Source organism: Lathamus discolor, chromosome 4, assembly GCF_037157495.1.
Source record: "Lathamus discolor isolate bLatDis1 chromosome 4, bLatDis1.hap1, whole genome shotgun sequence".
Taxonomy (NCBI): domain Eukaryota; kingdom Metazoa; phylum Chordata; class Aves; order Psittaciformes; family Psittacidae; genus Lathamus; species Lathamus discolor.
This window is the reverse complement of record NC_088887.1, coordinates 20,788,209-20,815,937: the sequence shown is the minus strand read 5'-3', so window position 1 is coordinate 20,815,937 and position 27,729 is coordinate 20,788,209. Positions and strand designations below refer to the sequence as shown.

Here is a 27,729-nt window from a genome sequence, read left to right as displayed (position 1 = left end):
GACATTTCAAGTTAATATATTTTTATTTTTGAAACAAACACTGCTTTATGTGTTTTTTTATTACTCCAGACTTTCACATCATAGAAAGAAAAATTAAAGTGAATAACTAACATAAAACAGAGGCAAGCAGCTGACAGAAGGAAAAAAGGGTTTACCCCATGCAAGTTTAAAAATTTTATCCCATATACACTGCCAGTCCTTTAAAATTGGCCAGGTTTCCAAAGCATTAATTATGTAAACTCACATCAAGCAGTCTGTGGCCATTTATAGATTCACAAACTAATGGCACAACTGCTGGAGGCAGGAAAGAATATTACAGTCTCTTACTGCTTTATTGAATCATGCTTTTCCTAAGCAGATTTCAAGAATAATGCAAAAACTCAGATCTACACAAAAATGCAGAAATAACCCTATTAAAGTAATTCCCTCACACTTTAAGAATCCATTTTGTCATTGAATCTCCACCTTGAATTACAATCCCTTATTAAGTACAGCAGTAACACTGGTGTTAGCACACTACAAAAATACATAAGTAAAATCACATGCAGAGGTTTAGGTACTTCATTATGTGGGGATTTACTGAAGTGGATTTATTCACTTGGAGCCCTGCAGTCTTGACATATTTGTTGAAGGTAAACAGGACTTGTGCAAAAAAAAAAAAAAAAAAAAAAGGCTACAATTACCCTAAGAAAACATGGTAGATCCACTTGCCTCATTTATTCTCCCTCCAGAAACACTCTAAATAATACTAAACCATTATGGAATGATGGATCTCAGCAACTTGAAAGTATTTTACAAAACAGAGGTTACATTTTGTCTACCGACCTCTGAAAAAGTACAGCAAATGCTCCCTCCGGAGTGGGAGAAAACTATCTGCCTACTAATAAAAAAGGATTCCCTACCTCCCTGCCTTTACATCTTGTATCTCCTGTAGTCAGTGCCTCAACTCCTTACCAGCATTTTATTCAGCAACTCTGAAGATTCTGCGTTGATATATTTAATGTGACCATCCTTACGTAACTTTGCCTGGATATCTGCATATTCTAATGACATCACTTAGGTTAAGTGATAAATGCAAAATAATTTAATACTGGTGACCATAATTGCATTCACAACTTCATCAACAGTAGAAATTCACGTGGTGGTTCAAACCTTGACCTCTTTTTCCTTCACCTTGAAATAACCAACACTGGTTTGCTCAAGTGGGTAGACTAAGGGTTGATTTGGCCATATGACTGGTATGGTTTGAGGAACAGCTGTACTGGGGAAGTTAGCCCAGCCCTTGCCTAAACAAAGGGCATACATTCATGATGCTGCCAGATATCATTTTCATTAACACTATCATCACAACAAAGTAAGACAAATATATTTCAAAAAGCAAACTAGTATTACATATGCGCTGGCCTTTATTGGAAGATAACTGAAAATTTTCAGAGAGAAATACTTGGGAACATTAAAATTAAAATGAAGAGGCTTAAGGCTATACAGATTACCCAGCAGTGAGATCATTTTAGAGGCGTTCGTATGCTATGGAATGTAATTCTGGCAGAATCCACCATATGTATCACCACAATGTCACACCACTGCCTGTGCCAGTATAAAAATGGAATTCTGGTATTACAGATTGTCTTTGAACTCTGAAGCCTGACACTCAGTACTGAGTTTTGATATATTTTTGAGCAATCCCAGGACACAACTGTCTGTATGATAAATTAACTTTGATTAAATGAGCTGCTATAATGGCAACATTCTTATGGGTTGTTTTAATTTTCAGCGAAGAATAAGCCAAATTTGCCATATCTACTGACTGAAATCCTTTGCCACTCTGTTATACCAGTTAAAAGGATCCTTTTGAAATTTCTCATAGGACTTTACTGACATTTTTATGCCATTAAACATAAAAGAAGTATTTTGCACAAATCAAATTAATTTTGCACTTCTCTTTCCAGACACTAAAAAAAAAAAATGAACTTCAATAACTGGACCTGCTTCATTAGAATATATTTTTTAAAGGTTAATGCATTGTGTAATTTGAAAAATAGTTCCCAGAAAGATGTTCCATAAACCACAGAGAAAGTAACATATAAACCACATGTCATTTAACTCCTTTTGTGATATTTTGATATGCCAGCTTTATGTTAAAAGAACTCTCCAAGTTTCGGACATTTTTCCCTGTCTTATGATTTTTACCCTGCTATTCTACAGCTACCAAAGGGGTGCCTCTGGGGAGCTGGGTTGACAGCACACGAAAGTTTAAAGACTAAGGTTTGGCTGTTGCAGTATAGCAACTGAGATAGACTGGAATAACTCAATATTGTTTTAACTGCTTGACTCCAGTAAGTGAAAACACATGCCGAGTTTAACCTCTGCCTAGGAAGAAGTATTACATAACACAGCATAGCCAGCAAATTTAGCTGAGAATAAAATTAGCCTATTCCTTTCACAAATGTCAACAAAAGTTTGGAAGTATACTGTAAATACAGCATTCAGTCTCAAAGGGATGTCAGTTATAATTACCATAAATACAAATCTTAACTAGTAGTTACCTACAGTATTTTCTAACATTCTTGTATACTTACCAAAGAAACCAAAAAACCCTTATTATCTTTCCCACTTATCCCCACAGTTGACAACTGTAGAAACAAGAAAGTTTGTATCCGATTTTCCCTGCATGAGTCTGTAAATCAGGCTCTTTCGTGTGGTTCCATAAGGAATGTTTCCCTAAGAAGGCAGCTACTAGGAATAAAGTGAATTAAGTTTTCCTGAGCTCTTCCTGGAAAGTAGAACAGGACAGGCCTGAGTCCTTGAAAGCAGAACAAGGATGGACGCTAAATGCAATCCACCTGATGATTAATTCAAACAGTAGAAAACCACAGAGATCAAAGGGCGGGGGGGGGGGAGGTGGGGGTGGGGGGAAGGGGGAGGAAGACGAGGACGGACAGACACGACACCAAAAAAGTGAAAAAAAACCCCAAACCAGAAAAGCATTCAGACTCTTAACTGCAAGTTTAAAGATGATATCAACCCCAAATTCTTCTCTGCTCTAATGAAGAAAAACAGAACATGAAGATACACAAAAGCTATCAGAAAGAGATTATAGTGAAAAAAAGTTCATTTCTAGGTACATCTGGAAAGTCAAGTGGCAAACTCAAAAACATTAAATGCTGTTACCAAACACTAAGAATTTGTTCCACAACTGTTGCTTTCAACATTTGTATCAGGTCCAGCTGGAAAGATGCCAGTGAAACACAGTGTACAATCTAGTGGATTTTGTCCTGTAACATGCTTATTCTTGGTCTCTGCTTTGCTCTTTCATCTGTCTCTCAGATTCAGGATGGTCTGTTTACCAGTTACAGAATCACAGAATCACAGAATCCCAAGGGTTGGAAGGGACCTCAAAAGATCATCTAGTCCAACCCCCCTGCAAGAGCAGGGTAACCTACAGTACATCACACAGGAACTTGTCCAGGTGGGCCTTGAATATCTCCAGTGTAGGAGACTCCACAACCCCCCTGGGCAACCTGTTCCAGTGCTCTGTCACTCTTACAGTAAAGAAGTTCTTCCTGATGTTAACGTGGAACTTCCTATGCTCCAGTTTACACCCATTGCCCCTTGTCCTATCACTGGATATCACTGAAAAAAGCCTAGCTCCATCATCCTGACACCTACCCTTTACATATTTGTAAACATTGATGAGGTCACCCCTCAGTCTCCTCCAAGCTAAAGAGACCCAGCTCCCTCAGCCTCTCCTCATAAGGGAGATGTTCCACTCCCTTAATCATCTTTGTGGCTCTGCGCTGGACTCCTTCAAGCAATTCCCTGTCCTTCTTGAACAGAGGGGCCCAGAACTGGACGCAGTATTCCAGATGCGGCCTCACCAAGGCTGAGTAGAGGGGGAGGAGAACCTCTCTTGACCTACTAACCACACCCTTTCTAATGCACCCTAAGATGCCATTTGCCTTCTTGGCCGCAAGAGCACATTGCTGGCTCATGGTCATCCTCCTATCCACCAGGACCCCCAGGTCCCTTTCCCCTTCGCTACTTTCCAGCAGGTCAACCCCCAACCTGTACTGGTACATGGGGTTGTTCTTCCCCAGATGCAAGACTCTACACTTGCCCTTGTTCCTCCTCTAAAGACAAGACATTTTTGTCTGTCCTCAATTCCTGTCTAAAAAGACAATGATACATTCTTCAAAGATGAAACATTTCAGTTATGCAGAACCATAAAAAATTAGAGAAAGTATGACAAGTTATAATTCTGACACTTATGCAGTGTAATTGTTTCCACGCCTCATTAAAATATTTCAGGTTTAACAGTGCTGAAGTATTATATGTTGGATGGCACAAGCATAGTGGCATAATGGAAGAGACAAAAATAAGTACAAAATGTCCAAGTCTCTCTCCCTTCTGATGAAAAAAAAAGCTTTAGAAGCTGACATAGTCAAAGGGACAGTGACCCAAATACTTGATAAAAGACCATCCCCAATCTTACCATCACCTCTTGCCCTGTTCTGTGACTCTTCACAGTCTCCACAGGCCCCAACTACTGAATTTTCTTAGCAGCTGCTCCCTCAGAGACTCATGAAACACAACATAATTGGAAAAAGGCACTGTCTCCACAGTAAAACACAATACCCACCAAGCTCCCTTTCCAATTCCATTGCCTTTATTTGTATCTGTAAAATTTTAATGCAGAGAGTCAGAATTATGACACAGCTTGTAACTGCCTCAACACTTGTCATTTACTATAATGAATGTGACAACTGCAAGAGAAAGGGTGTTCACCTGCATTTAGGGCACTACACTAGAACCAGATGTAAGTAAAGACCTATTTTCTATGCAAGCAAAATTATTGTAATGCAGGATCTATAGAAGCAGCATAAAGTTCCTACTGGAAATTTTAACTGATATTTCCATGATTTTGACTCCGAGTCATGCTGATAGTGCTTGCAAATTATTCCCCCAACAGTGCCCTAATTTTTTAAGTCAAAATAATTAAAGAATTTAATTTGTTAATAAAGAACATTCTTTTGAGAACGCTAATAACATTTTCTTTGTCATTCTAGTCAAACACACACTTGTGGAAGTGAAAGTATAAAAATACACAGGAAAAGGGAAACCATGTGTGCTCAAGCCTCCTGAACAGCATACTTGTACACAGTCTCTCACACAGCTCTGGAAGTTACTGACATCCAAAGGGTGTGCTGGCTCTGTTCTTTTGCAGCTGCAGGAAGCAAGATGTTCTTTCCACCTTGGATCACTGAAAGGAAATCACAGTCCACAAGACCAGCAATCAGGGTGTTTCACCTCCTGGAGAGAAGACTTGAGAGAACTCCAAAGTGCTAGTAAGAAGAGTCAGATTTACATCTATAACCTGTTCACAGGAGTACCTGCACCACCAAAAAAGTTTGGCTAGATTGTTCTCTCTCAAGTTATGAAATCGATTACATGGTTCCCCTCAGAGCAGGAGTCACCCTCGAGCCTTGGTTACATAGTTTATGACTTAAAGAGCACAGGAATTCATTAAAGTTCGCTTAGCAGAGCAGAGTAGCCCTCTTAACAGAATACTACCGCTACATATCCTCATTTTAAAAAATAAGATACAAATATGCTCTTTTGCTTGTGAAAAACATCTGTATTCAATTTCAAACAAGAGAGTGTTGACAGAAAGACAATCCTCTGAACATTTCCAGGTAACAGCTAGGTTCTAATATATTTGCTTTTTCAATGCCGACCAATGTAAGTAATACTGTTAGAGGCAGCTCTAAACAAAAGAATTAGACTGATGTTTCAACAATGCAAAGCGGGAATCTTTGAAAAGCTATTTCACCGAAAACAAATGAATTTTCCACCTGCAGCTTTCTGCATTTGGCAAACAGAACTTCATTTCTGCAATGTGATTTTAGGCCATGAAAAAATGCTTCCCAGTGTTACTCCTCTACTGACTGCAGTGGATCAGTAGCTTTGTCTGAATTTCACAGTTAAAATAAATTTACAGCCACTATTCTACAGTAGACAAGCACTAGAGAAGTTCCTCCTTCAAAGTAGGCAATACATGAAACCATAGAATAGTTAGGGTTGGAAAGGACCTTAAGATCACCTAGTTCCACCCCCCCTGCCATGGACAGGGACACCTCACACTAAACCATGTCACCCAAGGCTCCGTCGAATCTGTCCTTGAACACCACCAGGGATGGAACATTCACAGCTTCCCTGGGCAACCCATTCCAGTGCCTCTCCACTCTTACAGTAAAAAACTTCTTCCTTATATCCAATCTAAACTCCCCTGTTTAAGTTTTAACCCATTACCCTTGTCAGTCAACTTGCAGTTGATTTTTGTACAAGGTTTCTCTCTGTCCTATGAAAACTGCTGTAATAGTTTACTCACAGGCTGCTTTTTCTTTTTTTTTTTTTTTTTTTTTTTTTGGTAAAACTAAGGTTTTACAGTCTGCTTGACTTGAAAAACTGCGTATCTGACTACACACGTTGCCCCACTATGAGCAGTATGCAGAAAACTCCACATTGGCTCAAGAAGAGGAGGTTAAAAGAAAGCCACCTCCAAAAGAACATCACCAAAGCAGTGGGAGGAGGGGGTGATGAAGAAAAAGAACTTTTAGGTTCCACATCTATGAACCAGAATCTCCTAGGAAGCCCTTAAAGTGCTGATTTCTTAATAAACGTTCTCATAAGGAACTAAATCACAGCTCCCTTTCTAAATGTTACTGGTTTCAGGAGACTGCAGATGTAAAATGCATTACTGTAAAATGCACTATAAAGCATAATGGATTCAGGCAAGCACTTCTACAAAGTGAGAGCAATACGTGCAGTACAGAAACAATTGTGAAAGTGCTGTTTCAATGCCAAAGTACTACGATCTAGATACACAAATATTCTTTTCATTTTAAGCTATGACTATTCTTCCTGAAGTAATGAAATACATACAAAATGTCAATGTGACATGGGTCACATTAGCAAGGAAAAGAACAGATCCCTGCCAGCTTTGCAAATCTACTGTACTTCCAGACTCCAGCAGAAAGGAATACTTAAAGAAATATTCACACAGGTTTGGAGGGTGGAAATTTCAATAAATGCATACAACCTGACCTACAAAAGTGAATTCCTACTGAATTGTTAAGGGTGGATATAAAGGGAAAGCATAAAAGTTATTTCAAGACAGAACTGAAATTTTCCAACAATAACACAGGATGCTTCTAAGTCACATTTTCTTTAAGATCTTAAACCACAAACCTGCACAATGCTGCCTACATCCTTACAAAATCATTAGATACAGTTATTTTGTTTCATGGTAACTTCTCACTAAAGTCACAAGATATCTGAAAACATTTGAGCTTGTTTTTTAAAGGGCTTTAAAGTTACTGTCTTGTACCTGCACCTTGCGCTGTTGACTGTTCTTTCATCTTTTCCATTATTTTTTATCATTCTTAACATGCTGAAAGTAAACTTCCATGCCAAAACACAAGCATTAAAAAAAAAAATCCCCACAACAGCAAAACAAACAAAACCCCAGAAAGTTGTCATAGCTACTTGCCTCTTGGCAATTTCTGAGCATTTCCCAGGTTTAGTGCAATATGTCCACAGAAAAGGAGAAAAACCAATCTTGACATCATGGTCACAAACCCAGCCTTGCACTGGGAATGATTCTGACAGGTAACACACAGAAGTACTGCAGCTGCATTTAAGTGAACTGTTCTCTCTGTGGCAAGAGGCAGCAACACTTTGACACGAGCTTAGTTTACACAGTGGGAGGAGACAGGATGACATCACTCACTCCCACTGGAAAAGGAGAATTAGCACTTTTTTAAAAAAAAGGAAAAAAGGATTATCAGGCTCCTCCTACAATAATCTTCTGGGGTTTGTTACAAGGTCCTTCCACCACTCAGGGTAAGAGATTACCGCTTTATGATTTAAATTTCACACAAATAAAACCAGGAATATCAAAACGTCTATTAACTGAAAACTGATGTGGGAGATATTTTCACTGTTTTATCCAAGAAAGCTGGACTTGAAATACAAAAATAACACTTGCAGTACTCAGAAAACTGTTTGCTGTATTGAACTCAGTATTTCCGCAATCTTGAGACTTTGCTTAAGGTTAGTTTGAGCTAGACATGGCTTTCATCCAGGCAAAACAATAACTACTTCCACTTGACATGACATCATAAACATATAAATATGCGTTCAGTAAAAGATCTGTGTTTAAAAAAAAAAAAAAAGTAATTTTTTCACTTGTATCTGATTTGGCAATTTAAAAATATTTTGTATTTTCCCCTTTTATAAGAGTCTGGTGAGACAATGAGCACAGTGCCCATGTGAAAGCAAAAAGGCAATACACCTCCTTCCAGAGGCTAGATCCTCTCACCACTTACATAACTGTAAATGAACAAGAAATTCCATTATTCCATTTAAAGCTGTTTCACTCAAATGAGTTGACCAAGCACAGAATTTGGTACTACCCACAACTGAGAAGGTGGGAATAAAGGGGTGAAGCAGAAGAAATAGGTTGCAACGGAATAAGGAAGAATTTAGACTTAGTATCTGGAAAACATTCCCAAAGAGATTACATCTATTCAGTGTGTACTCCCCAACAAACACCAAACCACCATGAAAAACCACATCAACAACCAAACCCAAACATATTCTCTGCTTGTAATACGCAAAGCTCTTCAGCACGTATGGTCTGTTCCCACTCCTCACTTGCCTGGGACCTGACATCATCCTACTTTCATACAGTGTTTTGTAATCAGAGAGAAGTCACAGTGTTAGTGCCTGCACCGGGTAGAAACAAAGTAATTTCAAATAAAAAGGTAATATATTAAAGCATACAGGAGTGTTTCTTAAAAAACAGATTAGTACTTTATTTAAAAGACCCCATGTACTCTATACTTCAGAAAGAGCTTCAAAATAGAAGCTGAGTAATGGTCCTAGAAAAAACAACCAAGGAATTTCAAGCTCTTCTAATCAATATGGAGAGTGCACAGCTATAACAAAACCATTTTGACAATGGAAATGTTTTCCAGCCTGATCACACCCTCTTAATTCTGACATAAGGGAACCTTTTTTTGATTCATTAACTGAAAGCTGGGAATAACAAGTTGGAAGTCAGTATTATTGACAGACCACAAAAAAATCCCCAAACACTATTACCTCAAAGGTCTTTGGGAGGATTCACATCCTGAGTGTGAACACTATGAACAGATACATGCAACAGGTACAATGTTTAAAAGGCCATAGAGCTGGACAGGAGTCTCCCAAAACACTGACTACACATGATGGCAAAAGAGTTTCAAATGACAGAAAACTGGATGCACAGAGCAAATGTGACATTCTTCTTTTCATGGTGAATACTGTTTTCAAAAATGCCCCAGAAAGCACACTCTATATTTTCCTCTTCAAAATTAAAAATAAGAAATCAAGCATTTGAAGAAGCAGTCTCTCAGGAGAAGTAATGGCAAAAAATACTTTTTGGTCACACACAGCTGTCTTTGTATTACTGTAAAGTGGACTCTTGGTTTGTCTTATGGCAAATTCACTCTCCTTTTTAAAGATCACACAAAACCTTTCAATAAATGTATACAAAGGCCAACTTTATTCAGAAAAACTTCTGTGAAACATTTTAATCATTTATTAAGAGATAGTAATATTCCCATTACTGCTTTCAGAAGCACTTGCTTGTCTGCTGCCAGTTACACCTTTCCTCTCCTTCCTGTGAATTTTCCAAACACTTCTTTGGTACACCATAGAGACATTTAGACTTTTCCTTGAGATCCTGGCAGACTATCCAGGTCCCTTTCCCTCTGAATATTCCTGTAGAAAACAGCTCTGCTCAGCCCAGCATTCAAAAATCCCCATCATGGTGCATTTCGCATTCTGTCTTATTGAGCATATGCTTCATCAGAGGCAATTATGGCTTGATAAGCAGATATAAGTGCAAAGACTCAAAAAAGTTTTAATATAAAATTCTCTTACGCTTTTCCAGTATACTCTCATCATGGAATCATACAACCATAGAATAGTTAGGGTTGGAAAGGACCTTAAGATCATCTAACTCTGCATCATCTTTGTCATCAATGATTTCATCCACATTCTTACAGGACTGACTTTTCCTAGGAAACCTGTTACACAAAAAAGGAAAAACAAACCAGCTTCTGCTTTCCTTCTTCCTAAAGCCTTCTGCTGTTCACTGGATACTGACTATTGCAAGCATGGGAGCAGAGGGGACTTCAAGCACTATCCTGCACTACTGGATGCTTCTGTAATGCTGTTCGGGTTTTAGATTTCTCCTTTTGATGAAGGGCCGCTTCACAATCTCCATTTAACTAGAGACAGCATTTGGTCTCAGTTCACAGAAATAAAATCTGTACATCACACTTCACAGCAGAAATTATCCAACCCAGAAGTTCCTCAGGTTTCTTTCATCCACTCAAAACTGGAATTATACTACTCATCTATTGTGGTTTAAGCCCAGCCGTAAATCAGACCATGCAGTCTCTGTCTCACTCCCCCCCTTCTTCTTTGCCCCCTCCCGGAGGGATGGGGAGGAGAAAGGAAAGAACGTAATTCCCACCAGTTGAGATAAGAACAGTCCAGTAACTAAGGTATAACACAAAACCACTACTACCAACAGTAATAATGATAAGGGAAATAACAAGGAAAGAGAATATAACTGCTCACAACCTGCCAACCGACACCCCGCCCAACCTGAGCAGTGATCTAGCCCTTCTGGGTAACTGCCCCCAGTTCTCATCCTGGGCATGATGTGCTGTGGTATGGAATACCTCTTTGGTTAGTTTGGGTCAGGTGTCCTGTCTCTGCTTCCTCCCGGCTTCCACTCCTCCCTGGCAGATCACGAGTCTCATGAAGTCCTTGGTCAGAGTAAACATGACTTAGGAACAACTAAAAACATCATTGTTATCAGCGCTATTCCCAGGGCTGAAAGTCAAAACCACAGCACTGCACCAGATACTAAGAAGGAGAAAAACGACTGCTACTGCTGAACCCAGGACACCATCCTTTGTCCCATTACAGAAGGAAAAGATGAAACAAAGAAGATTCAGTTAATGACAGTTTTGTGTTAGTATACTTTTACCTTAAAAGGCAAGAAAAACAGGGTAAGTGCAGTTATGAAAAATCTCAAACAGATAAAATTTGAAGGTAAAACCTCTCATACACCTAAATCCTCCAATTCAGCACCAAATTAATGCTTAAGTAACAAAGTCAAGTACTCAAAAGCTTACTTCCTTATATCAACTTCAACAGAACCTCTCTGGGGTAGATCTCAAAAGCAGAGACTCCAACAAGATAGTATCACAGCAAGTCTGGAAGCAGAAAACCATGTTTTTCTAGTTCTATTTTAATAATTATCAGACCAGAAAGTGCAGTGAAAACAAGAGTATGGGAAGGCAAATAAAATGTCAGAGGGGTGTGGGGGGAGAACAGAACAGAGGGGTTTGCATTTTGTTTCCAAACACAAATATGCTTTTGTTGAGATCTGGGCTCAGTTCTAATTCACCTGTCATTCCTGATTATTTTGACAAGCAAAAGCCAAGGTGAGTCAACTCCTTACTGTTCTAATTTAAAGCAGGAAGAATGTGTAAAGCATAATCTTAAAAATCAAAATCCTATTTTCACTCTTAAAAGCATAAAAATGCTCTATGGAGCTCTAAGAGTAAGGACATACTTGCAGTGCACTTGGTCTATCTTTTTTCACAGCAGTGCTAGTTGGCACTGTACCTTTCGACAGTGCTGCCAGTTATTTGAGAAATGCCTTTGTTTAAAAATGTAAATGTTAATAATAATTATCATTCTTCTGTGTGTGACTCAGTTATTGGACTCTTTTTCTTGTAAATGTCAGGGGATCTCCTCTAAAGGCCTTCAGGAAAAGACAGATGCCAAAGAACATTCTTTCAGATGTATTGCTTAAAAAAGAAAAGGAAGAAAAAAGAAAAAACTCTACTTTCTGAAAGTCTGCAATTGCTTCTTCTTTCCCACTCTCCCACTGTCAGTTTGATAAGCAAACATTTGAACTCTCATGCTATCAAAAACACAGGGTCGCATGCTAATCTATTAGTCTAAAGGTAAGGCATATTTCATTTGATACAATAAAATTGATAGACAATGTCAGTGCATTCCAATATCCTGATCCCAAGCTGAGTTCCAGATCTCCAAATAAATGGGATCAGAGACAAAGTGAAAGAAATCAGTCAAATGGATGGTCAGAAGAGGTTTTTTTGAGACATTTTGTTACATGGTTTGTCACACTGTTCTAGCACTCACTCATTTGACACCTGTGATTTCAGACAATGACATCTTTATTAACGCTCTGTACATCACACCAAAGCTCTCCTGACTGAACAAGTATCATCCCTCAGCCTGTCTGCCCTTCACTGGGCTTGCTCCAGTTCATTGACGTCTGTCCTGTATTTGGGGTTGGGGTGAGAGAACAATATTAGACACAACTTAAGCATGTGGTCCAGCAAGTGGCAAGTAGCAAGGGGCAATTACATCCTCCACCCACTGGCCAAGCTCCTGTTCATACAGGACACTGCTGACCTGCCTTGCTGCTAGGGCCCATTGCTGGCTCCTGTGCAGCCTTTTGTCCATCAAGATCCCCAAGTCGTTTTTAGCAGAGCTGCTCCCCAGGCCATCAAACCCCAGCCAGTATTGTTGCAGGGGTTATTCCCACACAGATACAGGACTTTGCAGTTGTCCTTGTTGAATTTCAAGAGACTCCTGTGAGCCCATTCCTCCAGCCTGCCTAGGTCCCTCAAGAATAGCCCTGCCCTCAAGCATATCAAGTGGTGACCTCAATTGTGTGTCACCTGAAAACTTGAAAGAGTCCACACTGTTACCTCCTCCTCCTATAGCAAAAGCCTAGCCTGTTGTTTGAAGCCATACATAACTACTCAATACTGAATACACTGCCATCTGCAGAAATATACCTTCATCTTTTCTATCATCAACACATCTGTGCCACATGAGATAATTAACACAGATACAGCCTCCCTATGACTGGATTACTCTGCAACATTCCTTCAAACATGTTCTGTCTATGCCTCCCCTGCCATCATACCTCTAAATACTTATCACTGCCTGTTTACACAGAATCTGACTAAGCTGAAATGCAGGCAGAGGCAGTGAGTAAAACATAGCAAGGCATGTGACAGGAATGAGTCTCCAAGACAGTAATTATACAGATAAAAAATATCTTAGTATGCATCAGTTTTCCTGGGATTAGAATGAATTTAGGATATCCTAAATTATTCTGTATTAATTCAAGCACTGGTTCTAGCTCAGATAGATTGCTTTGGAAGATAGGCTTCATAACCCACGCTGTACTAAGCCTCAGTCTTTCAATATTACATTACAGTCTTCCCCTGGAGAAGTCTGATTCTCCTGGTCTCTTTCAGTGTCCCTCCACAGTATGCTCTGATTCTTGAAAATACTACAAAATCACAGACCAGATTACAGAACTCAGATGTGAAGTCTGGAGTCTCTTACTACACACTAGGATAGGATACAGAATGTTTGCTTTTACATTTAGAACATGAATGCTGATGCCAATGGTAATTTCACCATGAAGAGGTGTCTGTCTTTAGCACAGATCAGCAGGAGTATCCATCTTGGAAGATAACAATGAAGCATTAATGATTGACTGCTCTGATGTTTCTTAAGTTATAGTATAACCGATTTGTACATGAATGAATACATCTCTCTGTTACAGATTTAGTTTATTTCAAATTACTGCCACTCCAACACTCCGCATTAGTGATTCCACTTTTCTGAGCTAGGGCACATGCTCGAGACAATTTTTAGCCACCCAAGCACCTTTTCCACACTCTGCTGAACTGAAACCACCCCTCTAATCAACACAATAATTAATTACACGGAAGTCTTTGAAGAGACCAAAGGTGAGTGGAAAAATAGTTCTCTCTGTGCCTGTCACCTCAATTCAGCACAGAAAAAAAACAAAACAAAACAAAACAAAACAAAACAAAACATCAAACCAAAACATCAGAGTTGAACTCAAAGCTTAACTTTTGCCTCACTACAGCTGGGGCACTAAATTAAATGCAACTGTACATTCCAGGGACAGCAGGCGCAGCCTTGAGCTGTGCTTATTTTCCTCTCCCCTACATCAATCATTCTGACAGAAAGCAAGGGGAAGTCCTAAAAGTAACTAGAGCAAATATTAAAAAGCAAAACTCTGTTAATTGTCATGAAGAGTAGTGAAGTCATCTCAAACTCAGGTGGAGGAAGACAACCACATTCTTAGTTTTATTAAAGGATACTTATTTTCTTGGCATAAGAAAATTACGTCTTTGGCTAGGATGTGGAGATCTGGTCAATGCATGCAAAGATAGGAGGGAAATAATTCATGTTTGTTCCCCTCACCTTATGAGTCATTTTGGCCTAAAACACATCTTCCAGAAACTTTTTGGCTGCATTTCTCTACATTAGTTTAAAATCAACACCAGCAGGCTTATCTATTTCAGAATACTGTGCATAACTTTGAAGTGTGACTGCTTGTAACAGTTTAAACATGTAAAAGACACTATAAACTCTACACTTCATTTTAAGTGGATAAAGGCAGCTATTGATCAACCTAACTACATTATTCTGAAGTACATAGCAAAATTCTTAAAAATAATTAATAATGTACATATTCACACCTTTAGTTGTCCTAATTATCTGCTGTACACAGGGACAAAAAAAAATAGAAGGTATATTATATGAAGATTAAACAATTTATTTAAAGCAAACTAAATCCAAGATTAAAGAATAAACTCTGCATGCAGACATTCTCTTTTAAAATCAAATTATTTGCATGCTGATCTTAGAGCAAATATTTTACAACTGTAAGTCTAATCAAAGCAACTCTAAAATATTGCAGCCTACATAATGACAAAGCATATTATCTGCAGAAGAAAGGGATTACATTTCACTTCACAACTGAACAGCAACTGCATAGGTAGTTTCCTGTTTCCAGCAGGTACCTCTCAAATGTCTGAAGATATTTTTTTAATGTCATAGAATCATAGAATAGTTTGGGTTGGAAAGGACCTTAAGATCATCTAGTTCCAATCCCCCTGCCGTGTGCAGGGATACCTCACACTAGACCATGTCACCCAAAACTCCATCCCACCTTGCCTTGAATACTGCCAGGGATGGAGCTTTTAAATATTTAATATCAGGAACAGAAGAAAAAAATGCATCATACATAACATTCTTGCTTTATGTTATTTCAGGAGACAAGGGGAATTACATAATACTAGTCTTAACCTGGTCCCATGGACCAAATGGCCACTAGTGGCTACAGTGGGTTTGCATACACATGTGGACCTTACCTTCCAATTCAGTTCTATCTGAAAATAGCTCTGGTTGTGCTATCCAAGACATCCCCATGACATCAACAAAAATATAAGTGGGGGTAATCAGGAGATTCTCTTTCAAGACATTGTCCTGATCTCAAATAAGGTATGAATGTACATATGTAAAAAAGAAACCAGACTTAATGTGAAAAGTAAGTATCTCTCTAGAGAACAGCCCTTCCATAATTCGTCAATCTAAAATACTATTAACAGCTAAAGAAAATCCCCTTCCAATGAATGAAGAAGTACCACATTAGACTGTACAATGCCAGATAGTTATAACATCACACATTCTAGAAGAAACCCCATTTGCTTACTGTGTAACACTGTTTAATCCTTTGTTATGCAATGATTTCACCCCAAAAATGCTATTATTGTCAGATGTAATGCGAAAAGCCGTATGTCAGGAAAAAGGGCACCTAATTCATCTCTTAGCATCAGTGAACTCACCAAGTTTAAACTTAACACTTTTTGCTTGACTTTGAATACCAATGAACTGAATTTACCAGTTTTCCTTCAAAAATTCTTAGTGTTTGGGAAACAGAGTTTGGGAACTGTCTCATAATGCAGAGTGCATTGAAACTGAATTCTGAATCATTTGTTTTTATAAAAAGCTTGTAAGATTTTATTTTTTTTTCCCATATAAAACTGGATTCTGTTTTGTGAAGACTGTAGAATGTCTTGAACCTACCTGCTTGTGCCTCAGCATCTTGAAAAACTATCAAGTAACATAAATAGGTATCCAAAGTGCAAGTAGTGCAAAGTTCAAGAGCTCAGAGAGTCTGTAAAAGCTGGGAACTGTGACAGATACATGGACACAATCTGGAGTACAGGCAGGGGTAATACTACATTTTGGAAGTCTCTTTTTTTTTGCAGGTTGGGGTTTTTAAAGAGCTGCTACTACTGTTCATCAAATACTATCAGCATCTATGTTTCTATTGTGCCAAACACAGGCAAACACACACAAACACGCACCCAAACTCACAGCTCATTTCAAAACCGTTTCTCTCAAAATCACTCTTTCTGTATTTTCAAGAGAGAGGTCAACAGGACAGAGCAAAACAGTTTTGGAACATTCCTGAATTAAACACAAAGTGCCAGATGACCCTCAATTATGAACTGCTGTTTAGTCACAAGACAAATACATTACTACTTCAATAACTAGTGTTCTGCCAGTTTGCATCAATCATAAAATGTAAGGATATTCTCCAAGACAAGAGACTTCTTCCAAACCATTAATCCTTGGTACCACCGCAGACAAGGTAAATGAGAGCTTGGAGCATCATGTATGTTTCAGTGTATGTTTGACACCTGTCTGCAGTTGCTATCAGTTCATCACAGACATGGTTGCAGAGGACCCTGAGCTGCTCTCAAATTAAAACAAAACACTGTAAAAACAAGTCTTCTGGATAAGATGACTTCTCATGAAATCCTCATTGCCAAGGTACAAAAAGCCACATAATCACTGCATATACAATTATTTCCTAACAAGAAAATGAGAAATTTGGAACACTTCATAGATGCCCAATTCCATTTATTCCAAATAAAAAATCAAACAACTTAATAAATTTGCATTAATATAAAAAAACCCACACAAGCTGGGTTTTGATGGTTTTTAAAATAAGCTCTGTATGTGCTACGCCAATGAAAGAGCACAAGTACTTCATGATGCGAAATAGCAGCTGAAGACATATGGACTAAACATTAACATATGCCTATTCACCATTGCACTGATTTTCAATTTTTATCTTTTTTTCTCATAAATAAGAGAGAACATGAAGCCAGTTCTGGGGTTTGATTCATTCAAGTGCTATCTTTTCCATCCCACATTACAAAGAGCTTGCTATACCCTGTCCAGTGGACTGGAAAAAGATTCTCACTTTTCATTTTAGTTAAAAGCTACTTATTAGTATTCTGTGAGAAAATGAATCTCTGAATCCAAGCTATGAAGCTGCACATTCTACTTGCATATCAGGAGCAGAAATAGTCCTAAACCAGCTCTACATCTCCCTTCACTCACAGCAACATACCTATGAATCTGGAACAATATTCTGATATCTCATAACCCATTGTTATCTTCACAAGCAGACATTAAACATGACTTTGAAAAAAAGAGCCTTAAAACTAAGTAAAAATATAGGAAGAAAGGACATTTCATATTTTGAATCTGATATAAGATGAACCATCAAAATTTAGGAACAAAAGAATATCACTAGGTAAGAAAACTCTTTGAGGACAGAAAAGGATTACAATACTTTTCTTAGCTTAATTGGATGAGAAAGAAACAAGACAGGTGTGAAAAATAATTGATATTCACAGAAATTACAATTTGTTCAAAGCAAATGGATCCCATTCTCATCATATTCCAAAATCACTTATCAATAAAGCTGTGTATGTGTTTCCTTATGGATGCAAGTTGCCCTAGCCAACTCACAAAAGCACTCAGAACTTCAAATACTATTGGGATGTGTCAGGCCTTTGGACAGTATCAGAAGAGAAAACAGCTGAACAGCTTGCATACCCCTGTATAATTTGTATCAACTCTGGTAATACCAGGGGATAATGAAAAATTTGGAACATAAAAGGCCATCAAAAACTGTCAGCAAAGAGAACTCCAGGAATGGTATAACATGTTACAGACCTAAATTATTAACATCAATTTTGCTACTGTACCGAATTACCACCCAGTCTTGACAACAGGGATCATTTAGTCAACAGAAATAAACTTGTGATCTACTATACACGTATAGAAGTACACCTCTTGTAACAGCCCTTTCCTGTAAGAGCTATTTTGTCATCTGTCACCTCCCCTAAAAAATTGCCTTCAATTTATAAAATGAGTCAAAGCATTTTCAGGGAAAACCCCACAGCACCAGTGGTATCATTAAACAACGTGTAAGCTGTACAAACACAGAATTAATCTACTGAATTAATTCAATCACTCAATTCATTGGCACACCCACAGTGAATCAGTGACAAGGAAACATGTGCTACAAGTGTAGTGTGGTCCCAAAAAAAGAAGGAAAAATAGGAGAAAGGCAGCTTCTTGATATTATCAGTGTATGCAGAAACCAAAACTAGCTCAGTAGCTCAGTCCTGGTTCAGAGGCTTTTCTCTTACTTCTCTGCCCCCCTCCCCCTTTTTCATTTTTTCTTCTGTAGAAGAACTGAGAAAAGTCAAACATGACATGGACTTTAGTTTGCAGAAATTCCTCAGGCATTGGTTATACATTTCCACAGATGTTAGATGTTTTCACATGGAAACTACAGTGTCAGACATTATTTTCTCAGAAAAACAGTTTTAAGCTCTTTTGATCAGAAGAGATTTAGCTCAGTTTCATATGAGTCAGGGTGAACAGTTTCTAGATGGCCCTCTGGGAACAGCATTTGGATGTGAAAAGACAAAAGCGCTTCAAGCAACATCTCCTGTAGTATGAAAGTAGGGGAAGGGAATGGTGGGAAGAAATGCATGAGGGCTATAGGGATTTTCCAGAAGAGCGCGTGAGAAAGCAGCCGATAAACTGACGAAGCATAGAACACCACTTATTTCCCAAACAGCATTTAGTCTCTATGGTACAAAAAAGAGTTTTCTAGCTTTCAAAACAACTAACAAAGCTGCCAACTGTTACTCAATGCATAATCAAGCTGGGGTGTGGGAGAGGAGAGAGACAGTGAAAGCTTTCATCTTCTACAGTACTGACAGTGAAGTTAAAAGTAAAGTTCTCTCCTGCAGGGCAGTGCATTGCTGGATGAGTATTAATATCAGTACATAAAAATGTGCATGAAACAAGTGCCTTGAGATCTTGGTAGCACAATTTTTCAAAGGTAAGATTATAAATGGGGTAGAAAGCCAGGGAGTGTCTGTGTTTTACCTTTCTAGTAACCGGACAAAAGAAACACAATACCTGGCTGAATGATGTTATGTTCATACCAGCACACTTACATCAATGGTGGAAGAAGTTTCTCAACAAATACATTGAAAGGAGGTGGATGGTTTGTTATTAACACTGGGCATGCCTGGTTTTGGTCAAATTATTATTCATTATAAATTGTTTTCTGAATTAATCTGAAGAGAGAACTACCAAAAAGTATTTCTTGGATATTTTTAAATGCTACATATTTTTATACCATTTATTCTTTAAAGTGTTTGCATATGGGATTACACATTTACACATATAAAAACAGAAGTATGCCATTAAAAGCCTTAGGCAGCTTTTTTCAAGCGAAAGAACGAATGATCAGATGGCCTATTAATTTAAAATGGAGAAAAACTATTTACAATATATAAATTATTCTGTCAAAGGTTAACTGATGTCCTTTCTCTCCTTTCACAGAAAGGCCTGGTACTATACAAGACCAAAGGAATCCTGATAACGAAGACCAAAACCAGCGACCAGGTACTGCAGAACCCACACGAAGAATACTGTTTCTTGCAACTCCTAGCTGATCATAACATCATACATTCAAAATTCCACTTGAACTCTACAAAGTTGAGAGCCGGTCAAAATAAATCTTCACATGCTCTTTGGCAAATCTCCTGATTTGAACAGCACCATCAGTTAGGGGCACTTAGCACTCGTGTTATTTGCCACCACCTGGACTCTGATTTTGTACAAACTTCGTTGTTACAGTTCAGTATTCAGAATATCAGGGATCAGAAAAGCCACAATCCTGATCATCACCTTTGAAAAAATATCCTTGTAAAGACACAAAGGACTTGAGGTTTTAAGTAAGTATAAGTCCAGTTATAATACAGGCTGCATAAACACAGGAATTGACAGATGTTCCTGCAAGCAGTTTACAGGCTGAAAGCCTCAGTATGCAGTCCCCTCCAGTTCTGCAGGAGGACCAGTAAAAAGGATGTCAACATCTTCCATAGCTAAGGATGCATGTATTCAGTGGCTTGCAGCTTTTGAGGGATGAGCTTATTCTGTACTTTTTTGCAACACCAAGAAAACCATTGATGATGAGCATTTCACAAATAAAAAAATGCAAAAGGAACTTTTTTTATCCATCTGGTTAGGTGATACCACATTCATGTTTTTCATTTATCTTCTTTCCTATCTAAAAACAAAGGAAAAAATCCATTTAGACACCAGTGTGTCCCCTACATGCTGTATTAACAGCATTAATTTTATGCTTGCTCTGCTTCATTGACATTATGGCAACAGCAGGTTTGTCCAGTTGTGAAATTTTTGCTACTTCCTTTTTAACACTGTGATGACAAAATTTAGTATAGTCACTGGATTTTCCACAAAATAATACTTAAAATGACCAAACTAAACATTTTAGAATATTGACCTTGCAAGTTGCCAAGAGTCAAAATTATCCGAACAAACTTCAATAAAGATTCTCCTGGTTTAGAATATAATGTTTAATTCCATCTGCCTTCATCCAATGAACTGTGTTTACAACTATACCTCGAATCCTGTGTTCAGTTCTGGGCTCCTCCCTACAAGAGAGAAATTGAGGTACTGGAGTGGGTCCACAGGAGGGCAACGAAGCTGGTGAAGGGTCTGGAGCACAAGTCTGATGGGGAACAGCTGTGGGAACTGGGGTGGTTTAGTCAGGAGAAGAGAAGGCTTGGAGGGACCTTATTGCTCTCTACAATTATCTGACAAGAGGTTGTAGTAAGGTTTGTGTCAGTCTTCTTGTAAGTAACAAGTAATAGGACAAGAGGTAACGGCCTCAGGCTTTGCCAGGGAATGTTTAGACTGGCTATTAGGAAAAATTTCTTTTTTCCTAATCACCCAGCAAAAGGGTGATCAGGCATTGGAACAGGCTGGCCAGGGAAGTGGAAAGTGTTCAAAAAATGTGTAGAAGAGGCCCTCAGTGACAAGGCTCAGTGGTGGCTTTGGCAGTCCTGGGGTAACAGTTGGACTTGATGATCTTAAAGGTCTTTTCCCAACCTAGTTGATGCTGCGACTCTGTGATTCAAGGCCAGATGATAAAAATTCACAACAGTTCAGCCAGTTTTCAGTTCACCTCACTATCCACTTATCTAACCCTTGTCAGGTTGTCTATGAGGATTTCATGTGAGACAGTGTCAAAAGCCTTACTCAAGTTGAAGTAAGCATTCACTACTCTTCCCTCATGTATCAAGCTGGTCACCTCATTGTAGAAGGCTATCAGGTTGATTAAGCATGATTTCTCCTTTGTAAATTTACATTGCATACTCCTAATATTCTTCTTGTCCTTCACAGTCTGGAAATGATTTCCAAGATTACATTCTCCACTATCTTCTTTTGGACTGAGAGGGGGGCAACTAGACTTCTGCTCCCTAGATTATCCTTCTTGCCCTTCTTGAAGACTAGAGTGGCACTTTCTTTCTTCTGGTCATCAGGAACCTCTCCTGATCACAGCCTTTCAAAGATATGCAGGAGTGGTCTTGCATCTTCATCAGCCAGCTTGCTGGATTAATTTTGTGATGTTCCGTGGACCTACATACGTTCAGTTTCAGTGTTCTCTTCCACTGAAAATAAGTCTTCCTTAGAAAGAAGAAAAAAAGACCACCATTTGGGATTCAAACAGTACCTGTACAGGACCTTGCCATTCAAAAAGCTTTCATTAAAGGCAATTTTAGAAAATTTAAATTATGTTACTAACATAATTTAACACAATTAGTATTGGTGTCCAGATAAGAAAGGTCACACAAGTTGTAACACTGCTTTTGGCTTTTACTTAAAATTGAATATGGCTTGCAATACACAAGAGGACTACAGGATGAAATAGTCTCTTGTCTTAGAGACCATATCACTACATAACAACCGTGATATTGTTTATCCTTTTTCGGCGTAACACTACTGAAATCCAGGATATATTGTGACTAAACTAGACAAATGCCAGAAATTCTTATATGAGATTATATGGACACATGACTCTTACACAGGCCCCTTACAGGAATCAGAATGATGGGAAAATTTTAAAAACAAAAAATAAAAGCAGTAACCATCTTGAGGAAATCTGAAAACAAAGGCAGCAAGACAGGGATACTACACTGTTTGCCAGGAAACTTTATTTATTTATACACACCCATTACGACATCAGCTGTTGTGCTGCAAGTCACTATTGATGAGCTTTGAGAACGGTGGTTTTGTCATTGACTGAGATGATTCCAAGCTTTAAAACATCTTTCTAATGTTAAACTGGTACTCAGTAGCTCTAAAATCCACGCATAAGAAAAACATCAATTGTAAGTCATGAACCTTATCAAGTTTACAGAGTGATTCAACCATCTGCAATTTTGTAAGGCAAACATTTTAAATACCAACACTTGCTTTTGTAGGCAGAAACTTGGTACCGCAGAGAAAGACTAGCAGCTATTCTAAGAAAGAAAAGAATGTATGAACAGCAAACATTATGCACTTGTAAAGCAACAACAAATTCTGTGGACAAACCTATCTAGGTGTTAAAAATAATCATTAGAAAAAATAATCAGTAGAAAAATTACACGATTCTTGGGATTAAATAGTGAGCACTTGTTTAAAAAGAAAACTAAGCTACAGGTATACAGCAGGTACGGCTGTTAGCATTTTCTTCAGAGAATCTTTACATTCAAGTAACCACAGGGAAAGAATAAATGGCAAATATTCAAGACTTTTAAAAGACCTAGGCACTTACTAAAGAGAAGGCAGACAACTAAGTTTTTTGAAAACAAAGTACTACAATAGTTGCTTGTTTCAAAACACTAGCAAGAAAAATTTATTTTTTACTTTAACAGCTGAAAAATCCCCAAATTAAATGCATGGCTGGGTAGTACAAGTTGCTCTAGTAATAGTCAAATGCAGCACAATCAGCACCCTACATTCCATCTCAATGGCACATCACTATCACTCTCATTTCCTGAAGTCTTCCTCTACCATAAAGTATCAAATTCATCCTTGCATCCTTTTTAACTTTTCACATGAAGTCGGAACTCTCACCTTTGTGCTGTGAAAAGCAGCACAGTTCTGTTGCTATTGCCAAACCACGTATGTGCTTACTGGCTGGCTCACTTCTAGGCATGCCTGGTATCTACTCATCAGGCTAAGTAATATAGGCAATTGCTTTGTTCATGTTGATGCCTATTCTTTTTGCAAAAGCATTAAATCAGTCTTTTCTTGCCTCAGTAGCTGCTTACTTTCACATAAGACACTTATTCAGAGACTATGAAATATTTTTACTTGTAAACAATAACTAGAAGTGGAAAATCATATATATGTAATGTATATGGCCAAATTCCCTCTTGAATGAGCTTCTGATGTGTGGATAGACTCCACAACTCGTTAAAGTTGTAAAGTAGGTATGCTTTATTCAGCACTGAAGCTCATGGGAGATAACTCCTCCAAAGGCATGCGCACCTCAGTGTCGCTTCCCTCTACATTTATTCTCTAAAGTTATACATATGCATGAGGTTGCACAACATGTCTATACATATTCATGTCCTATCCCCGCTTCGTATTATAATGAGCTAAAAGATCCTTTGCACTTGCGCAGTGCCTCCTGGTGGTCGTGGGCGAGGGTCTCAAGATGAAGTAAATGAGTCTTCCTCAAGCCTGAACTTTCCACCTCTAGTCGTTACGCATGCTCCCTGGAGGCTTGGTCATTGTCCAAATCGCAGAGCCAATTTCAGCTGGCTTGGGCGTCCAAAGGACAGGAACCAAGTCACGGTCCCTACCTCTTAACAATAGCCATGTCCTTACACCTTGTTCCAGCATGCACGGTGAGTACCATAAGCACGAACGAGCAGTAACATTGTCAGGCAAGGAGCTTAACCTACCCCCCTGTACATCAGTTAACCCTTCGTATCACTTCAAATAATCTTACCCTTCAGCAACAGTTTGGCATTTAAGTAAATGAATCAACCCGCAATAAAATCCCACTGGGAACAGCAATATTTTATCAGTCTTAAAATGATTGGTAACAGAGGTTAAAAAAACATAATAGAGAAAAATAGCCAGGAATTCCATTTGGGAAGTGGAGAAAAGAAAAAAAAAAAAAGATTTTTAAAAAAATTGCACTAGCAGACATGGTGTATTAATTACTCCTGATATAAGACAATAAAAATGCTTCTTCCTTCACATTTTTCTAGTACATTATCAAACATCAGATCTAGTGCTATGGTTACTTTTTCCATCAAAACATCCCGATGCTCATCAGCTGTGCATCTTTTCTTTTGAAGAGGTTATGCCTATGACTAGCAGAAGCAAAAGCAAGGGGGGCAAACGGCTTCTACATCTCCAGAGAGAGGCTGAAATCAGCTTTTCAAGCTTTTCTAACCTTACTCAGCAGGTTTAAGTGATAAACCTCCACACTCAATAATTTCTTGAACTAATTATCAGGGGGAAAGAGTGACATAAAAGACAAAAAAAATGCTTCTTGAGCAAAATCAGCCAAAAACCACAAGCATACTCCTGAAATGGCTAAATCATGAGCATCATTTATATATCATACAAGATAGACCAACCAGTGGCAAACACTGAATTTCAAATTATTGTTGAAAAATATTATTGCTATAGTTCTGTATTTCATGGCTCGCTACCAAATGCTTACAAAAGCTGCTTCACAGGCCATTTATTTAACATACCTCATTAATTACATGCCTGCTTAGGATTTTTGATTGACACTGTTTCTCATCCTGAGGCCACGCAATAGTGACAAAATAAGGTAATTATAAAATACAGGAAATCACGTCTAATCTATTGCCTCAGACGAAATGCATGCTTCTCCATAACAAATTTCAAAGTATAGTAAGATCCCAGCACTACATTATGGGCAAATCAAAAGTAAATTAGGAAAGTGACAATACATAATATAAATGAAAATATTTTTCCATGCAACAAAACAACATATGTATGCACAGTATAATTCTTGTGTACACAGAGGTAATAACAGCACAATTCTCAGATAAATGGACAGGACACTAGACAGGAATTTTGTTACACAAAGAGGTAAATTACTTAGCATTAGCTTGCAAAGCCAAGAAATTAGTATCTACAAGTCCTCAGCACCCTTTATCTGTCTAACCTGTATGATAGCCATGATTAGGTACTACTATTCTCACAGCAGTCCTGCAAACAAGCTCAAGAGGAAGATGCTACCTTCTTGTAACTCCCCAGATAGCACAAGACACATAGCAAAGCTTCCCAACCATTTTTTACCAAACTTCTGGAGAACAATCAGAAGTTGGCTCTCCCAGCTGTCAATAGGAGAACCTGGCTTGTAAAAATGCTGTACTAGACAAAATAGCATGATGCCATTTCTATGATGCATGGTATTAACAGTTGGTAAAGAGTTTTCTAATGATTTTTGATAGATTTTATATTAGAAAATGTCATCAGTCCCACAAAAACACTCCCAAGCCCCATTGACATTTTGGTATGCAAAATGTCAAAAAGGAGAAAACAGAGAAGATGGTTCTTACCATTTTAAGCCTTCCCTACAGGCTGCCAAACAATCAAAAAACTCCATTTAAAATCTTTCCAGAATTTTTCTGAAAACAGAGAAATGCTGTGGTTTTAACTGTCCACTACAGCTTCTTCACTTTCTTCTTCCCTCAAATATATTAAAGATATATATATTTCCAATGAGACATCTATTTTCTAAGCAGCTTTAAAAATGCAACCTATATAGACAGAAAGGAAGCAATGTCTTATTAGGCTGGAATTAAAGAAAGATTCTCTCTTCTTACAAGATACAAAACCAGCAGTCAGTCCTCCCCAGAAAAAATAGTCTCAATAAAAGGAAGCAGCACCACCAGTAATATTTCATAGTTATGCAGTCAGAAAGTGATGCCTGTCCAAGCTCATGAACATTTATTTCAGCATTATGTTATATAAATTCTATTAAAAAATAAATTATAATTTTTCCTATATTTCCAATGAATGCTGTATTACCACAAGAGAATTACTTTGTCAAGCCTGCTAGTAAATTCCATTACCTTAGCTGTGATCATAAAGCCACAAGATGTTTTTTTAGATGGTCATTTCATTACATGTGCTCTTCTTTCTTATCTTAGGCTAAAGTCATTTGGCATTGCAACAGTAAAAGTCAGGGTATTTTAGCTTACTGGAAATTATTCTAACAATTCTATTTTTTATTAACATACTTAGGGCTAAACATCAGGCTTTTAGCTGCTTGCACAATCCTTTAACCTGTGGCTTACTCATGCACAGTGCATATAATACAAGAGATTTATAACCACCATCCCCCTCAAGTGGTACAGAGCTGTCAAAAGCAAGGAAACTCATTTTAGAGCATCTGTTTATCTTCTTGACTCAAATGAATGTCTCAAATGATTAATGCCTAAAAGCTGAGAGTTTTTTAAAAAAAACCCAAAAAACAAAACACACACACACACAAAAAAAAAACCCACAAAAAAAAAAAAACACCACAAACTTCTACATTAGGCTGCGATATTTTTTTTTAATTATTAATTCTTTTCTAGCAAATACTTCTGGCACACCTACCTCTTCTACAAAGCAGATGAAAACCAATGGAAGAATACTGGATAATGTCCATCTTAATAAATCCTAAAAGAAGAAACAAAAGTAATTACGTAGTTGGAGAAGCAACAAAAGTAATTACATAGCTGGAAAGTCCGGCCATGCTTATCTGCTTGAAAGGTGCAGGCACTTCAGCGATAGCACTTTTTAAGTCCAAATACCAAAACAATCTTCATTACACAGACTAAAATACTGCTGAAGCTTGATAGAAAACCAGAGGATAAGAAAATTCACTTTGTTTTGCAGACATGTCTGCTTGCTTATCTGATCAGACTGTCAACAAATCTTGTTTAGTCTAGCATTAAACTCATCTTCTTGCCAGCTTGTGCTCAAGCAGTTGACCCAGATGCAATCTAAAAATTGCATCCACTATTAGACATAACACTCAAAAAAAAAAAAAAAAAAAAAGTATGGTGAAATGGAAAAAAAAAACAAACAACCAAAACCATTTCAATAATTAACATCTGAGTAACATTCAAATAGTTACCCACCCATATGAAAAAAAAAATTAAAAAATCTGTTTAAGCCTACAGAAAGCTGCACTTTTTAAAGAAAATGCTGAAAAGGAACTAGTCGTTGACAAAGGCCCACATTTTCACTGCATTCTGTGGACTGTAGTTCTGGTGTGCTAAAGGACCTTAACCCATGTGAAGTTTTGCCCAGAGACTAGACTCGCAAAATAAGGAAGAAGAAGTTATTTGACCTTAAAAAGAGGTGATCACCGAGTCTAGTGTTTCTATCTCAGAAGCTTGGGCTCCTTTTGGGTGAGCACAGATATGGCGTTTTGCTTCTTTCAAAATTTACTTTCAGGGCTAGTAACTACAAACACATCAGAAACAAATAACCAGTAAGATACTG

At 38.0% G+C, this 27,729-nt stretch overlaps 1 protein-coding gene across 28 annotated transcripts in view; it reads right to left on the bottom strand.

Moving 5' to 3' along the window:
- Nucleotides 1–26,348, bottom strand: part of ABI3BP (ABI family member 3 binding protein) — a 168,862-nt gene extending 142,514 nt beyond the window's left edge. For 27 of the 28 annotated variants that reach the window (XM_065676519.1, XM_065676526.1, XM_065676533.1 and 24 more), the window contains exon 1: nt 7,550–7,734. In XM_065676519.1, coding sequence (XP_065532591.1) covers nt 7,550–7,628 — 79 coding nt within the window. In that variant the 5' untranslated portion in view covers nt 7,629–7,734. Of the gene's footprint in view, nt 1–7,549; nt 7,735–26,306 lie in introns of those variants that run through there. The other variant, XM_065676534.1, reaches the window with a different exon arrangement.
- Between the last annotated feature and the right edge of the window lie 1,381 nt (nt 26,349–27,729).